A 13,549-nucleotide genomic window follows, 5' to 3' on the forward strand; every position below is an offset into this window, starting at 1 on the left:
AAGTTTGGTTAGTTTTCACCATACATTTCTTACCAATTTTCCTGAATTCAAAATTAATCCAGATTCAACTAATTCCTTGTCTTCTGATGATTGTCTAATTTGCGTAATGAAAATATATCATTTTTTTTAAATGAATCTTACAGCTACAATTACACCATCTACAACTATTTGTGGCACATTCAATACATGGATCACATGTTCAACAGGTCAGGAATGTTCTATCGATGGTAATGGCGTACCATATTGCGCGTAAGTAAACTGTTAATTTATCTATAATCTTTATTTCTGTTAAATAAAAGACTTTTTTTTCTTTTATTCTTTATGGTTTTTAAGTAAAAAGTATTTACTAAATATGCATGAGGAAAAAAATCTAAAGTTAATCATGTTTTTTAACATCTCTGAAATTTATAAATTTTTTAATAAGGCCTCACTAGAAGAGATCAGACTAATAGAAGAAATATTCCAAATGACATTAGAGAGTTCCATTGTAGATATTTAACAGATACACTAGCTATGAGGAAATCATTCGATTCTTTATAATGATAAATATTTCCTAAATCTATGCTTTACACAACCTTACTAAAATGACCTACTTTATCAATTTGTAATTTCTTTTTCTGTTTCATGAAGAATTTTTGAAATAAATGTATTCTGCGCTTCGAATTTTTTTACATGTATTGCATTTTTGATCAGTAACAGTTATAATGAAGTTTTTGAGTTATTTTTGAAATATGTACTATGAAGAAGTATTAAACATATCTTTATTTTTATTTTTAGGCTAATTGAGAGTACTGGTAAGTTTTGATAATGATGAATCATGCAAAATAAAAATTATACTTTAATAATAGAATATAAAGTAGTTGCCAAAATACAAATGATAGAAGTATAGAAGTTGCTAAAAACTGGAAAAATTCCCTCCAAATTATTTTGAAACTGAAAAGTAGAATCACCAACAAAAACGGAAAAATAAGTTATAAGAATAATTCACCTGATAGTCTGGGTCTTGACAGTAACATACATTTTAAAAAAGTTCTCAGAAAATTAATTTTGTAATTTAAATAATCTTTAATAACTTTTTTTGAGATGCAATTTCAAATCAATCATGAAAAAAGTGATCTGTTAATTTTTTCTTATATCTGTTTTTTCATGACCACATTTGATGTCATTGATCAATTCTAGTATTTGTTGTTTGTTAGACAGCTGACGAACAGCAGATAAAAGTTGAAAATGGCTGCTGCAAACTAGTTGTTCATACATTGTTTTTTTTTACTGAGTTATTATGCCTTATCATTTCATTTTCTTATTATTTAATTTCAGATAATTTCCCACTGATAGTAGGCCTTGGCGTTGGAATTCCTTTGTTTTTCATAGTTCTAGCATTGATCATAGTCCTATGTGTATATAACAGTAAACGTCATAAAAGTAACTCGTTAGACGATGATGATTTAGACAGGTATGAATATAATAGAACTATCACGTTTACTTATTGTATTAGCAGTAGGTAAAGATTGGAATTTTATATGATTTGTGTTTTTTGGTAATGGTAGCACTACAATTAAGTGTTTTGACAAAATATGTTGTGTGAAAAAGGTTTCCATTTTAATCGCATGCAGCCATGAATACAAAGTAAACAATAGTTAAATCAATCAAAGCTACTCCCTTTTATTAATTTTCAATCAAAACCATTTTACAAATATCTGTCATATCAATTTTTATATTCTGTTGATATATGAAATGAGTTGGAAATTCTGCTTATTTGAATAATAAGTAAATGATGTATCACATATTATTAAAAACACTAAATCAGGTGCTCGTCATTGTGCTACATTCAAATAACTTCTCTAAAATATCTTATTGCATAGGGTTCTTTTTCTAAAAAATCTAAAAAAATCCAGTTTTTTTTTATGATTGTATTGAATTGAACTAAGATATCTCAAGATAAAAACACAATTTTATTGTAAACTTTAAATTTTTTTATTTCTAAATTTTACAGTTTATTCATCCAATATTTATTTGCTTGTCTCCAATATATATAGTCTTATTAACATATAACTAAAAAAAATGGCATTTATATTTCATTTATTTTCCTACAGAACAATGCCTGCTCATGAAGGATTTTTCAGTGGTGCTATACCTGTTCGATTTAATACCTGGAATCGTCCTGCAGATAGTGCATTCCATGGTCGTTGGAATGATGAGTCTGTAGATTCAGAAAGAGGAGGATATGATAATGAGATGTTGCGTGGAAAAGATCCCTATGGTAAGTCAATGCTAGAGTTGAACATTAGAAAAAAAAATCACAAAAATACTGAGCTCAGAGGAAAATTAAAAAAAAAAATGTCCCTTACCAAATGGCAAAATCAGAAGCTCAAACATTTAATGTGGAAAATGATGGATTAAGCCAAGTGTTAAAGCAAGCTAAACCTCTCACAGTTGTATCAAATTCCATGATATTGACAATTATGGTTGAACAAAACAAACAGACATAATAGGTAAAAATGTCAAAAATAGGGATACAGCAGTCAAAAAGTTATCGCAAATGAAGCAAATAATGATTATAAAAAATAATTTAAATAAGTGTTTACAATTGTAATAAGATAATAAAATGTTGAAAAGTTTTTAAGATTTTAACATATTTCAGCATTCAGCAATTGTGAAAAATGAATTATTTAAAAAAAAAATTATAAATATTTAATTACAAATTATGACATGAATTTTTGCAGTCATTTTCTATGAAATACCAACAAACAACTAGTAACCCTGTATCCTATATAAAAAAGTAATCAACTAAACCAACAATTTCTTTATCTCTGATCACATGCTTTATTTAGTGATAGTCCTTGTTATGAAGATTATTCTAAAATGAAGTCTGGGTGCACATATATCTTATAATGTTTTCCTGTATACATAAACACTTGAAACAAAAGTTTAAACCCAAAAAGGAGGAGGGCATCAAATAAAAAATGCTTAACATAAAAGCAAAAGTAGTCCAACATGAAGCCTGTGTAAAGGAGTTGCAGCTTTGGTTTTAAAAGAATTGTAAAAGTTCATGAAGAAAACATATACTGATAAAACCTATCAATTGAAGCATGTCAGTACAGAAACACAAATGGGTAATCATGATCGTAGTAAACCTTTATGATAAAACCAGGTTTTTGTTGCAAATAACGCATATTTCTTGATTAACCCTCACCAGGTGCCCAATTTGAGAAGTCACAGGATACATAAAAGATAAATAAAGTAATAACCTTTACTTGTATGTCTGAAACATCATATCTTGTCAAGATGCATTGCTTTCCTGAGGTGATCTTAAACTCAACATGAAATAACCATTGATCAACATTAGACACAAATTTTCGCCCAGTTCTCTATCTTCCTGCTTAGCGGTACAGATAACAATTATTTAAGAACAATAACCATAACTCGAAACTGAATAATATATTAAGTTTTTCTTTTTATAGTGTATGATAACAATAAAGGAGGAAAACCTGCTTCATTTTCATGGGATTTTATTTTCCAAAGTTTACCTGGAAATGGTCAGGTAAGCATATCAGAATCTATGATGGTTATTGAATTAAATTGTAACAAAAATGTGTGTTATATTTTGAAAAGTTGACAGCTTAATTACGGATTCATTTCTTTAAGAATTAATGAAGTCCTTGTTATGTGGGTTTTTTTAATACGGGGTAGCGTATTGAACACTTTAAAGCAAAATTTAAAAAAAGATTAGACAGTGCTATATTGTTCTATAGAATGTTGGAATGATACTTTTGATTTTAATAGACAGAGGGTGCATTAAATACATGTTCTTATGCAAATTATTTTGCCATAAGAACAAGTCATTACACACTTGCGAAAAGGAGTTAGAACATTTACAAAATAAACAAAATGGCAGGCCAACAGTACTCCTAAAATAAGGAGGTTAAGCAAATTAAGATTGAGTAATATACATCTATGAAAGGGAGAAAAGATAATATCCTCCAACAGGGTTGCTTCTTCAAGAACAGTTGTCACTTACAGTATTAATTGTACATGTCAAAAGAGACATAAAAATGCTTGATATATAGAAGGCTGAGAAGTACTGAAATTTCTGCAAACATAATTGATACCATAAGAATAACACACAGCTTTTTACATATTATAATCTTAAAATGTTTCAAATGTCATAGTGTCCTTGTAATGTGGAAACACAGTTAGTTTGAATGCTTAGTCTCAAAATTAAAAGTGAGACTTTTCAAATTGCATTTGTCATGAATAAACCTTTCTTGTTGCAGTATAATATAAAGAGGCCAGAAACAAATTCAAAACCTAACCCAATTTTTTCGGTAAGTTTAGTATTTATATAGACTTAAGTCATTGGTATTCCAATCCTTTTTTAAGGACTAAGTTAGTTTAATTTTGTTAAATTAAGAACATGAATACACATTTTTAACTCACCTGGCCCAAAGGGCCAAGTGAGCTTTTCCCATCACTTTGCGTCTGTCGTCGTCTGTCATCCGTGGTCATTAACTTTTACAAAAATCTTGTCCTCTGAAACTACTGGGCCAAATTAAACCAAACTTGGTCACAATTATCATTGGGGTATGTAGTTTAAAAAATGTGTCCAGTGACCCGACCAACCAACCAAGATGACCACCATGGCTTAAAATACAACATAGGGGTTATAACTCAAAACCAAAGCATTTAGAGCAAATCTGACATGGTATAAAATGTTTATCAGGTCAAGATCTATCTGCCCTGAAATTTTCAGATGAATCGGACAACCCGTTGTTGGGTTGCTGCCCCTGAATTGGTAATTTTAAGGAAATTTTGCTGTTTTTGGTTATTATCTTGAATATTATTATAGATAGAGATAAACTGTAAGCAGCAATAATGTTCAGCAAAGTAAGATTTACAAATAAGTCAAGTGAACGACATGGTCAGTTGACCCCTTTTGGAGTTATTGCCCTTTATAGTAAATTTTTAACCATTTTTCATAAATCTTAATTATCTTTTACAAAATTTTCTCCTCTGAAACTACTTGGCCACATTTATACACACTTGACCACAATCATCTTTGGGGTATCTAGTTTAAAAATTTGTCAGGTGACCCGACCATCAAATCAAGATGGCGGCCACGGCTAAAAATAGAACATAGGGGTAAAATGCAGTTTTTGGTTATAACTCAAAAACCAAAGCGTTTAGAGCAAATCTTACAGCAGTAAAATTGTTTATCAGGTCAAGATCTATCTGCCCTGAAATTTTCAGATGAATCGGACAGCCCTTTGTTGGGTTGCTGCCTCTGAATCGGAAATTTTAAGGAAATTTTGCTGTTTTTGGTTATTATCTTGAATATTATTATAGATAGAGATAAACTGTAAACAGCAACAATGTTCAGCAAAGTAAGATTTACAAATAAGTCAAATGACCGAAATGGTCAATTGACCCCCTAAGGAGTTATTGTCCTTTATAGTCATTTTTTAACAATTTTCATAAAATTTGTGAATTTTATTAACATTTTCCACTGAAAGTACTGGGCCAAGTTCATTATAGATAGAGATAATTGTAAGCAGCAAGACTGTTTAGTAAAGTAAGATGTACAAGCACCTCACCATCACCAAAACACAATTTTGTCATGAATCTATCTGCTTCCTTTGTTTAATATTCACATAGAACAAGGTGAGCGACACAGGCTCTTTACAGCCTCTAGTTTGGGTGTAAGGAGAACACCCCTGTTAATAAAATCTGTATATTGATCATGCAATTAAGATATATAAACTCCATAAAATGAGACATATAGTAGGTAACTGTATGTTACTGCTAACAGATGGAAAGTTAATTTGACAATTTGAAAACTAAAATTACAATAAATAAAAATCCAGAAATTTATGCAGCTGTAATTCCTTACATAAAAGAATAAAAACTGAATAATGTATGGAATCGATGAGGATAATCATGTAATTATGGAATATGGTTCTTGCCGATTATACATTTTGTGGTGAGATGCTTTTACATGAATGATTGATTAAATGAATTGAAGACGTTTTAGTATTTTTTTTTTGTATAATAATTTGCCAATAATTTTATACAAGTAAATAAGTTCTTGAAAAGAAACAGAACAATCAAATGTTGCTTTAAAATATTGCTTTACTTAATATCTTTTTATTTCAGAAGAAAGGTGGAGGTCCGTCAACTAATGCATAGATGACTTAGGATAGTTAAATAAATTTTAACAAGTATTCCTCTAAGAGGGCTTCCATATACCCATGTGCCAATATTAGAGATATTCTTCATCTAATGAAATAGAGACATGAAAACATTGACATTGAATATGTGCTTTGTGAATTATGTAATCATCTTATTGTATATATCCCAATGTCAAAATTGTGTGTTTTAAAAGTGAGGCATATAGAATATATATACAGCTGATTTGTGAAGTCAGTTGTAAGTAAAAATTTCATACATTTTCAAATTATGATCTTTATGCTTGACTGATGCTGAATGTAATTGGTTTATAGGTAAAATATTATAATATAATAAATGATATATTGTAAAAAATAGAAAAGAACGTAAAATGAGTTTCAAACTGAAAACACTTAAAAGAAGAGAACAGCACAACACAACACTCTGATGAACAGAAAAAAAGCAGGGATTTTGGTGTAAACTTATTTGTGGATATTTATACAGGGTTTTATAATGTAAAACTGTAAATATGATAAATAGAATAATTATTTCAGACGGATTAATTTTAATGGCAATTTATGTATAAAGGAATATATGTGATTATGTGAGACTATTTCACTGTCTTTATTTTTTCATCTCAATTTTATCATCATATTTAATACAACATTACATATTGATCATCATTTTTAGCCGATTTTTTTTTTCTGAATTTTTCTCATTTTGTTAGATCTATCATTATTTTCCATTGAATATTTAGTGTGAACACTTTAAAAGACAACTCTTTCCTTTATTGGAAATAAGCAATACTTCTATTGCACTATGTCCCAAGATTGTTTATGTACAGAAATAGATGTTCTTATACTTATTTATTGAAAATTGCATTTGAAATTATCTCAAATTTGATTTTTGGGAAAGGCCAGTTTGGGATTATAAATCCAGATTTACATTATGAGTTGTAATATTGTCATTGCAGAATCTTAATTGTTATTGATATAATGTTTTCTTCAATGTTGCAATTTCCAAAATATATTTCATATTTTTAAGATTTTTTTTTTTATATAAATTTATGAATTTGACTGGTGCTATCTAGATATATCTAATCCATCAAATTCTTCCCTGATACCAGTTCTTAAAAAATAATTCTCTATATTTGCTGTTCAATAGTGTTTCAAATTTTGTCAATTACAAAATTTATAGGCATACTCATTCCATAATGCATGTTCTTCCATTTAAAGATTTAAACTAATAGTTATTATTGTTTTATAAATCATCCGTTACAATTATTTTCTATTTAATTTTTAATAAGAGCCAACTTGTTTTAAGGGTAAATGTGAGTTGTTAGTTTACATGAATGAATGTGACTTTTTAGAATAAGTGCAATCGTCTTATTATGTACCATTTTCTTAATTCAATCAAATTGTATAAACATTATATGAATTTTATTTTGCTTTTTGTAATGATATATAAAAGCATTTAGGTTTACATCTCAGGGATTTAGATTTGTTTAAAAATTTGGTACATCTCTGGTAGTATCCATCAAAAGTTCTATCAAAGCTTGGTTTGGTAAATTCATCTGCATGTACCCAGTAACAATAACTTGTCAAAATTGAAACCTTGATTTGCTCTAGTTTTAAAAACAATTAAGTTTGAAAACAAAAAAACATGTGAAAAATATAAAACAAAATAGGTTCTGATGAAAACAGCGTTGAGGTTGAGGACTTTTACCTTTTATAATTCTACATAAGCTTTACTTTTAATCATTGAATCAATCGCAGTTCATATTGTAAGTGCAATATTTTCGTAAATCATATTTGGAATTGTTGTTTTAGATATATTTCCTACATGGAAATTAAGCTTGCATAGTTGTATTCATCCTTTATAGTTGTAAACACTGTAAAACTGCTTTTTATCATTTGTATTATAAGTTCTATCATACAAGGAAGAAGTATCAAAAGGACAATACACTTTAGGGGATAACTAATAACTGACCTAAACAAATTTAAAATTGGGTCCAATGATATCTTCATGACAAAATATAGTCCTCTTATGTTATGACTTTTATCAAATACATATCATTTTACAAGTTCATCCTCATATACTGTAACACTACTGTGTGACGAATATATTATTTTTCTTTCAAATCTCAAAGTCAGAAACATTGTTAAGTGTATGTTTTAAGTGTTCTTCGATTTTATTGAGGTTTATTTTATTATTTAAAACAAGTTATATGATTAGGGCAATACATTTGATTATAGGAAAAGGTGGTACTCAGCGTTTTAAGATGTGATTATTATTTACTTAAAATGAATTTGTAATTTTTTAATAGAACATGATTTTATATTATATTTTTTTCAAATATGGTAGAATAATAAGTAGCTGACAATTTGAATTAAATGTAAGCAGCTTATCAAGCTATAGTTGTTAATAGATTTGGAATTTTAACATACATGTATATATATATATATATATGAAGTAAGTTATGTTCCATAATAACTTGTTTTGTCTTTTAAATATTGTTATATTAAGCATTTATATTTTAAGAAAAAAAATCAAAATTTATTTATACATATATATTCAAATATAAAAATAGAAATATGTTTATAATGGAGTGTTTTATTATCTAAATACTAACCTGCCCAGTCTTTAATGCAATATTTACATTTGCTTGACATAATATGAAAGTTTTTCTTTCGATGCATTTACTCAAAAAAAAGCTTCATATTGTGACTCTCAGCTGATATTTTACAATATCAATATGCAGACAAACTGATAATCGGTACATATGACTTATTGATGAAATTGTTATATGTTAACTCTGTCTAAAATGCTTCACATAGAAAAAAACACAGGAAATATGTGACCATTTAGGAATCATAGTAAAAATTAAGGAATCATTGTAAAAACAAATAATATCTTGTCCAAATGATGAAGGCTGATGTCTAACAAACTTGTAAACTGGTACTTTCAAGAAAATGTTAAATGTTTAAAAAAAACTTTCCAAACAACTATGATTGGTATCTATGGTTAAAATGTTCTTACAAAAAATATTATATGCTTCATCAGAGCTTAAAATGGGGAAAATAACCAGCTTTTGATGGGATGTCTGAACACTTTTTTAAAGATATTAACATGCTCAAAATTGCAGACAGGTTTTATCCCTAGGAACAAACTCTATATATCATTCAATTCTTCTTTATAAAAAAATTGGCAAAACTTTCCACAAATGCAATGATTCTCATCACCAACATACATAATAAAACCTCAAGACTTGACACATGATAAACAAGAAAGATATCTGATTCAGGGGCATTGATTTCAACACATTTTAAGACTAGGACAGGGATGCAACAACACAACATAAGAAAAAACTATATTCAACACCACATCATAAGAACAAACTATATTGCAACAGCACAACAAAAGAACAAACTATATTGCAATAGTAAACATTAAAACAAACTATATTGCAACATTACAACATAAGAACAAACTATATTGCAATAGTAAACATTAAAACAAACTATATTAATCAGTTGATAAAGGGGGGAAACTAAATAGACACTAAGTACAGATCAAAGAGTACTCACAGTTACTTACAGCTAGTTCAAAATCAATAAACTAATAAAAAAAATCAGGTGTCTAAGATTGAAATATTAATCAGTACGCATTCAACAAACAATTTATTTGGTGATTAAAAGATGCCATTAACAGTCAGAATAAAACATGACCTGAAAACATAAGTATCGTCAGATTGTATTACCATGAAAAAAAACATGTGTATGAGAATGATATTTATTATGGTTATAATTTACTTATAGCACACTCAATATTGATACCAAAAAGGGTGGAATTGGTTACCTTTCAGAATAAGTTTATCTAAATGATTGATAAGTTTACCTGGATCGTATCTAAATATCACTGTAAAATATAGGATATGCTGTTCCGTTTGAGATAAGTTTTCTATAAGAACAGCCAAACTTAAAAACTAAACAACTTTGTATACCTGAAGAAATTAAGTAAAGGTTTTAAGTAATTTGTGGAAATAACATTCCTGACATAATAAGTTACTGCTTATACATTGATTACGCCCATTGAAATCCGAAACGTCACTACAGACACGGGCATAACAATAGAGTTGGGATATGTAAAAACACATTAAAATGGTGCCATTGGAACATTGCCGTACATAACAGGAAAATTAACAATAGGGAAAGAAAAATCATCCTGTAGTCGTAAATGTTTGTGAAGAGTACCTGGTGTAACACTGAAATTTCTAAATTAAAGAAAGGACAGCTTTTGCTGTTAATAAATATTTTAAATAAAGTAACTTCCACTGGGTAAATTTCAGCAGCATATTTAGAGAATTCTTGATTATCTAACGAAAAATGTCAAAAAAAGATAACGATAAGTGTTCATAAGTATCAATTAACTGAATGGAATTAAGACGAGTCTTTATTGAGGTTGGCCATTAAATGTATAACAGTAAATAAACAAGTCTGGGATTAATGGAGCACAATTGGTGCCTATGTGAATACCTACAAAGAAGGGGTAAAAGATATCAGAGGGACATTCAAACTGATACATTGAAAATAAACTAACAAAGCAATGGCTAAAAAAGAAAAAGACAAACAGACAAACAATGGTACACAAGACACAACATTAAAAACGAAAGACTAAGTAACTCAAACCCAGTGGCGGATCCAGGGGGGGGGGGTCCGGGGGTTGGAACCCCCTTTTTTTTGACAATCAATGCATTTGAATGGGAGCATATAGTTGGAACCCCCCCTCCCCTTTTTTTACTCTGGGTTGATAACCTCCCCTTTTTAAAATGGCTGGATCCGCCACTGGAACCCCACCAAAAACGGGGGATGATCTCGAGTGTAGATAACCTTTATATTGCCTAAACGAACATACATGTTGCAAAGGAGAACAATCATCTCATAACAACTCCTGTAAGCATATCTATCATATTAATTTACATTTCTCATTTGAGAAAAAGATGTAATAAATTGCAGCAAATACATTTGTAATCATATTTATCATACGATGATTTAATTGAACATGAAAACGTTTGTATGATAGGATTGTGTGGAAGTGTAGTTCAAAGAGTGGTAAAGTCAAAACTGTCAACCGAACCAATAGGACCATCAAAAGCACGTATTTCTCTAAAATAACAATCTTTGTTTTACACTCCAACAATGGATATTTCCACTGTTTTCATATGATTTAAACAAGTCTAACACATTATTTTGATCTGAAAATGTCTTGCACCAAGCAAGGAATATGGTTGTTGTTATCCACAGCCTCTTTCTATGTATTTTGGCGTTTGCTTTTTGTTGCAGTTCAGTACTTCCGTTGTTTCGTTGTTTTCCTTATAGTTAGTTTGTTACCTTTATTTGGTTCTGCTTAATCGAATTATGACTATATTGAACGGCGGTATCATACTGTTGCCTTTATTTATTACAAACAATAATGATTAGTTATTTGATATAGGCCGAGATGACAAAAATCTTTAATGGGTTTTTGTGTAGTTTAAATAACCAATACATAGTGGGGACCTACAAATGTTCAGAGGATGCTGAATTGAACTGACAAGTGGTAGTGACATGATTACTTACATTGTACTACATGACTCCCTGTGAAGCGTACAGCATTGAATGCAGATGAATGTATAATTACATTCTAATGAAAATTGCAAATCGAAATTAAAGCATTATTCGTTAGTTGATTTTTAAGAGTTATAAAATCCTCCCTGAACATTTACTTTCACACATCCTAATATTTTAGACGTATACAATTAAACACAAAACCTGAAATATACCAACCTCGGGCCAACGTGGGTATTATTTTTGATTTCGGTATTTTAAAACTTTAACACTTTTGTTTGGGCTACCAGCGAATCAGCAAAGCTTTGTTTTCCTACATCGTGTGCAAATTTATCACAACAAACCGAATAAAAACCAAAACCTTTTAAAGTCTTATAGATACCACCAACAGCTTATGTCATACCAACAATTTTATTCACCGCAACGTGTGTTACATACAAACGGGATAACTGGACGCGACTTATTGAAATCTATTTTACTCAATATAGTGTGAAGAAAGCTAATTTAAAAAAAAAATATAGCCGGCATTCACGTTGTTTTTATTATAATTGGAAGAAGGATAATTTCCTATCTTTCTTTAAATGTCGTTTACTATCTTTGAAAGGTAACCACTGATTCTTTGAATTAACTTCTTTCGCCCCTCTTTTAATCTTCGTGTATTACTTATATCCACCTTAATGATAAACTACAATTACTTGTCGATCGAGGTTTTATTACTCAGTGGACACTGCAACCATATATAATGCACATCTTTTAAAAAGATTGTTTTCTTGAACTCATGATGCTTTTCTTCAGTTATCCACAACTTTGATACATAATTATTCGTTACATCTTCATTTAATATTGTAAATATGAAAAACATGTGCATTTAAATTTGCATTTATATAGCAAAATATGTAGGTAACTATACTTTACAGCTGTTCAAATCTTGCAAATTTATAAATAAAGGCAAATTAAGGCAACATACAGATAGTCGACAGGGTAAGCGTATCATAATGGTAGAAACATGAGTAAGTTGAGACACCGACACGTCGTCTCGATAAAGCGTGTGAGGACGACTATAAACCTAATGTAGTGTCGATTTCAGGCGTTCTTGTCAATATCTCTGTTGGAACAGTTTACGGTTAGAAGTATACACACCTTGTTGATGAAGTCCATATAGTGTGACCATGCACAGGGACTCGGTTAGCAGATTAAAATTTTGTAAATCAATGGTTTTAATTTATGTTTTATTATTTCCTGTCTATTAGCATTACTTTATTAACGTATTTAACGTTGCCCACACTATTTCTTTGATTTTCTGGCAATGTGCAGTTTACTATTCATATCCGTCAAATTCTATTTTCAATATACGGATATGGATAGTAAACTGCACATTGCCAGAAAACAAAGAAATAGTGATGGCAACGTTAAATACGTTAATAAAGTAATGCAAGTAGACAGTAAATAACCCACCAACGTCGGGCGATCATATATTCTTCACGGACTCGAATCAACGCTAACAGACCATATTTTGCTCTTGTTGGAGCCGGCAAGGTGCTTATTCAGCAGGGCCAAGCATTATCGTTTTGGTGGAATAGCCATCCTCCTTAAACGGTAGACGTTTTTTTTCCAAACATTCATTCCCGCCGTTTTATTCTTCTAAATAATACGAAAATATGTGCACGACGACCGTACATCTGCTGTACGACACATAATCATTGTTGTGTGAGCATCGTACAAAATTTGGTATTCGAGAGACAATCGTGCTACTGTATCACGAGTATCTTGCGACAGTCGTG

General features: G+C 29.9%; 1 protein-coding gene across 1 annotated transcript in view; it reads left to right on the forward strand.

Moving 5' to 3' along the window:
* Positions 1 to 8,766, forward strand: part of LOC143062028 (uncharacterized) — a 64,690-nt gene extending 55,924 nt beyond the window's left edge. Inside the window, exons 39-45 of the mRNA XM_076233880.1 lie at positions 144 to 249; positions 778 to 794; positions 1,318 to 1,453; positions 2,094 to 2,260; positions 3,462 to 3,541; positions 4,275 to 4,325; positions 6,151 to 8,766. Of these exons, the coding sequence (XP_076089995.1) occupies positions 144 to 249; positions 778 to 794; positions 1,318 to 1,453; positions 2,094 to 2,260; positions 3,462 to 3,541; positions 4,275 to 4,325; positions 6,151 to 6,183 (590 nt within the window). The 3' untranslated portion in view covers positions 6,184 to 8,766. The remainder of the gene's footprint in view (positions 1 to 143; positions 250 to 777; positions 795 to 1,317; positions 1,454 to 2,093; positions 2,261 to 3,461; positions 3,542 to 4,274; positions 4,326 to 6,150) is intronic.
* The last annotated feature ends 4,783 nt before the right edge of the window (positions 8,767 to 13,549 follow it).

The sequence above is a fragment of the Mytilus galloprovincialis genome, chromosome 2 (genome assembly GCF_965363235.1).
Source record: "Mytilus galloprovincialis chromosome 2, xbMytGall1.hap1.1, whole genome shotgun sequence".
Classification (NCBI taxonomy): domain Eukaryota; kingdom Metazoa; phylum Mollusca; class Bivalvia; order Mytilida; family Mytilidae; genus Mytilus; species Mytilus galloprovincialis.